The sequence below is a fragment of the Jaculus jaculus genome, chromosome 3 (genome assembly GCF_020740685.1).
Source record: "Jaculus jaculus isolate mJacJac1 chromosome 3, mJacJac1.mat.Y.cur, whole genome shotgun sequence".
Taxonomy (NCBI): domain Eukaryota; kingdom Metazoa; phylum Chordata; class Mammalia; order Rodentia; family Dipodidae; genus Jaculus; species Jaculus jaculus.
The window spans coordinates 53,818,052-53,822,251 of record NC_059104.1 but is presented as its reverse complement, the minus strand read 5'-3'; the positions used below and the strand labels follow the sequence as shown (position 1 = coordinate 53,822,251).

The window sequence follows — 4,200 nt, the reverse complement described above, 5'->3', positions numbered from 1 at the left end:
GGGTTCCATTCCACTGAGCAGATCAGTTAACCAAATCAAGAACAGTTGGTTTCCATCCACGGCTGTGCACCACTATTGCACTTGCATGAGTATCACAACAGGTTATTTGCTGCTAAGTAGGTTAGACCATTAGTTGTTTGGACAGATATTGGTCATTTTCCCCCAATTGGCAACTTCTGGCACTAGATGCCCTAACTGTCTGGGGACTGACTCTCTTCTAGCTTCCAGTCATGTTACTCCATGTTATATGCCAACAGCAAATGATGACTTTAGCAGTAGGGTCTTACCACAAACCTTTTGTGGGTCATGAAGTACTTTGACATAAATCTGTCATTCTTTTAGGAAACCTTGTAGGTCTCTCTGATCCAAAGCTCATTTTGGATGATAGCCACCTGCTGGTAGTGGGATTTACAGGTCAGTGCCCATGAATAAAAGAAAGAAAATTATAAGTAATATAAAAGATTTAGAAAGAAGAGGGAGAGAGAGAGAGACAGATAGAAGCAGTAGAAGATTACCTAAACAATAAAAAGTCACACAACACACTCACAAAATGGGGCAAAGAACTGGACAGGCAGTTCTCAAAAAGAGAAATACAAATGTCAAACACACTTAAGAAAATGTTCAACATCTCTAACCATTAACAAAATGCAAATTAATGTGATCTTCCTCTTTCTGTTTATCACATACATATTAAGTGTCACTGGAAATTTGACCATCATCACTCTCACCTTGGTAGACTCCCATCTACAGATCCCCATGTACTTCTTCCTCAGGAACTTCTCAGTTCTAGAAATAACCTTTACAACTGTCTGCGTCCCTAGGTTTCTAGGCACAATTATATCCAGAGACAAAACTATTTCCTACAATGACTGTACAGCTCAGTTGTTCTTCTTAATCTTCATGGGCATAACTGAATTTTACCTTCTAACAGCCATGTCCTATGACCGCTACGTGGCCATCTGCAAACCCCTGCATTACACAACCATCATGAACAAGAGAGTCTGCCTGTTGCTAGTCTCCTCGGCCTGGCTCGTGGGATTCTTAAACATCTTCCCACCCGTCATTCTTTTTCTTCACTTAGATTACTGTGGATCTAATATCATTGATCACTTCACCTGTGACTACTACCCCCTACTGCAGTTATCCTGCTCAGACACGTGGCTCCTGGAAGTGATTGGGTTTTACTCTGCAATAGTGATACTTCTGTTCACTTTAGCATTAATAATTCTCTCCTACTTGTTCATCATTAGGACTATTTTGAAACTCCCTTCAGCCAGTCAGAGAAAGAAGGCATTTTCCACATGCTCCTCTCACATGATTGCCATCTCTATCTCCTATGGAAGCTGTATTTTTATGCATGCTAATCCTTCTGCAAAGGACAGAGCATCATTGACCAAAGGAGTAGCTATTCTCAATACTTCTGTTGCTCCTATGATGAACCCATTTATATACACCCTGAGGAACCAGCAGGTGAAGAAAGCCTTTAAGGATACTGTGGAAAAGGTTATGTTTTTCTCTGGCAATTGAAAATATTAGAATCATATATAAACTGTTACATAAGGAATTAAAGAATAAAGTACTGGACTGGAGAGATGGCTTAACTGCTAAGGTGCTTGCCTACAGAGCCTAACAACCTGAGTTCAACTTCCCAATACTCAGGTAAAGCCAGACTAAGTGGCACATGTGTATCAATTTTGTTTTCAGTGGCTGGAGGCCCTGTTGTGTCCATTCTTTCTTCTCTCTAGCGCTCTCTGCTTGCTAATAAATGAATGAATAAATAAATACATAAATATTTAAAAAATAATACAATCATCTTTGGGCTGGGAAAATAGTTCACTGGCCAGGAGTGTTTACCACACTAGCATTAGGACCTGAGTTCATTCTTCACCACCCATATAAAAAGCCAGGTATGACTTATTTTCTGTATCCCTAGTCCTGAAAGGGACAAAGAAAGAAGAACTCCAGGTCTTATTGCTCAGACTGACTGATAAATAGCTGGTACAGCTTCAACAAGTAACTCCAGTTCATTAAAAACATGTGGACAGGTGATACAGCAACACCTGATGCTCTTCTCTAGGCTTCACATGTATGTGCACAGGACTATACACCTACACACATGCATACACTATACCTACTACACACAAAAGCACACACAATGAATAAAGTATCTCTCACAAACCGGGCGTGGTGGTGCACGCCTTTAATCCCAGCACTCGGGAGACAGAGGTAGGAGGATTACTATGAGTTAGAGGCCACTCTGAGACTACATAGTGAATTCCAGGTCAGCCTGGGCTAGAGTGAGACCCTACCTTGAAAAACCAAAAAAAAAAAAAATAATAATAATAATAATAATCTTTCACAAAATTATTGGAAATGTTATCAGCAATATGATATTTGAGAATGTTCTCAATTTAGAGTACATGCTATGCTCTGTACTTCAGGTTCACTTGTCTATGGTCCTCTGTCTGTCTATAATCATTTTGTTTACCTATGTGTATGTATTTTTTAAAAAGAATAAAGTCATCTTAAGTTTCCTACTTTGCAAAAAAAAAAAAAAAAAAAAAACAATTATGAGATTCCACCTTACCCTAGTAAGGATAGCAAACATTAAAAAATCAAATGCTCACAAGGTTGTGGAGAAATCGGCACCCTCATCAAATGTTGGTGGGAATGTAAGAGAGTACAACTACTTTGGAAAGCAATATGGAGACTCCTAAAAAAGCTGAGTATAGAATTACCAACAGGCCCAGTTATTCCCTTACTGGGCATGTACCCTAAATGCTCCAATCCTCAGTCTAGAAAGATTTGCTCAACCATATTTACAGCTGCTTAATTTGTAATAGCTAAGATGTCCATCATTAGATGAATGAAGAACTAAGATGTGGTATATCTACATGATGGAATTCTACACAGCAGTAAGAAAAAAAAAAAAGACACAATGAAATTATGAAGAAAAATGGTCAAACATCAAATAGATCATTCTCAGTGAACTCACCCAATCACAGAAAGATAATTGCCTCATAGTCTCACTTATCTAAAGCTCCTAACCTGAATCTACCCAAGATGCCACCTTACCTAACAAGCATCTTGAGGACTGGACAATAGGGTGGGTTGGAAAAGAGGGGAGGGTAAGGGAGGGGGTGGGGTACAAACATCTGAGCCCAAACGGTAATGGTACCATAAAATTCTATATCCTACAAGACAGACCAATTGGTTGAACCTTCAAAGTAACACCTGAGTCACAAGGCACTGGAGAGGGTATGATGAGCCCTTTATTATCTCTTAATACTCTTTGATCTCTTATATGAGAAGGGCTCTTATGTCCTGGGGGCTCATGCTTTGCTGTGTGTGTATGTGTATGTGTGCATGCATGTGTGTGTGTCTGTGTGTGTGTGTGTGTGTGTGTGTGTGTGTGTGTGTGTGTGTATGTGTGTGTGTGTGTCTGTGTTTTCTCTATGGACTTCCTTATTGGGGACTTTTCCATGTGAAGAATTTCTCAGCTGGGAAGGGGGAGAATTCCTTTTCCTTTCCCTTTTTGCTTTTGTTGTTGTTGTTTTGTTTTCTAGGTAGGGTCTCTCTAGATTTGGCTGAGATGGAATTCACTATGTAACCACAGGATGGCCTTGAACTCACGAAGATCCTCCTCCCTCTGCTTCTTTATTACTGGGATTAAAGGCATGTGCTACCATGTCCAGCTCTGAGATTTCCTTCTCATTTTGAGCTTTTTAGCAAACTTTCTCTGTAAATCCTAATGCTCCCTCAAATAAGCCTCATAATTCAGAATTTACCCATCTTTGAGACTATGTGTTTAATTCTTTGCTAAATACAAAAAGAATAAAAAAAAATAGGGTCCACAGTGCTTCGATATACTGAATTTTTATGGAACTTAATCCCTCCCTGGACCTAAAATCCTACATCATAATCTTTCCAAATGCAAATAAATGTCATATTCTGTGGGATTTCATAGAACAATGAACCAAATTATAAGCTAAAGAATATATGAGAGGAGAGAACCATAAAATAACATAAAATGTATTTTATAAGTATTTAATTTTTATGTCTGACCAAGACTTTTATAGTAAAATCTTGATGTTTTCTGATAAGCTCCATGATGATCATTATTTTCCTATTTGATACTTCATAATCTCCTTGAGGAATATCAAGTATCTTACTATTTATACCCTTTTTCTCATCTTCAAT

The 4,200-nt window shown here is 38.6% G+C and overlaps 1 protein-coding gene across 1 annotated transcript; it reads left to right on the top strand.

The window, feature by feature from the left end:
• Positions 1-353: 353 nt before the first annotated feature.
• LOC123459415 (olfactory receptor 6C3-like) lies at positions 354-1,527 on the top strand (the record flags this gene model as incomplete). The annotated part of the gene is made up of 2 exons (XM_045146032.1): positions 354-379; positions 657-1,527. Coding segments are annotated over 2 exons (897 nt in total), but the record flags the coding sequence as incomplete, so codon positions are not given.
• Between the last annotated feature and the right edge of the window lie 2,673 nt (positions 1,528-4,200).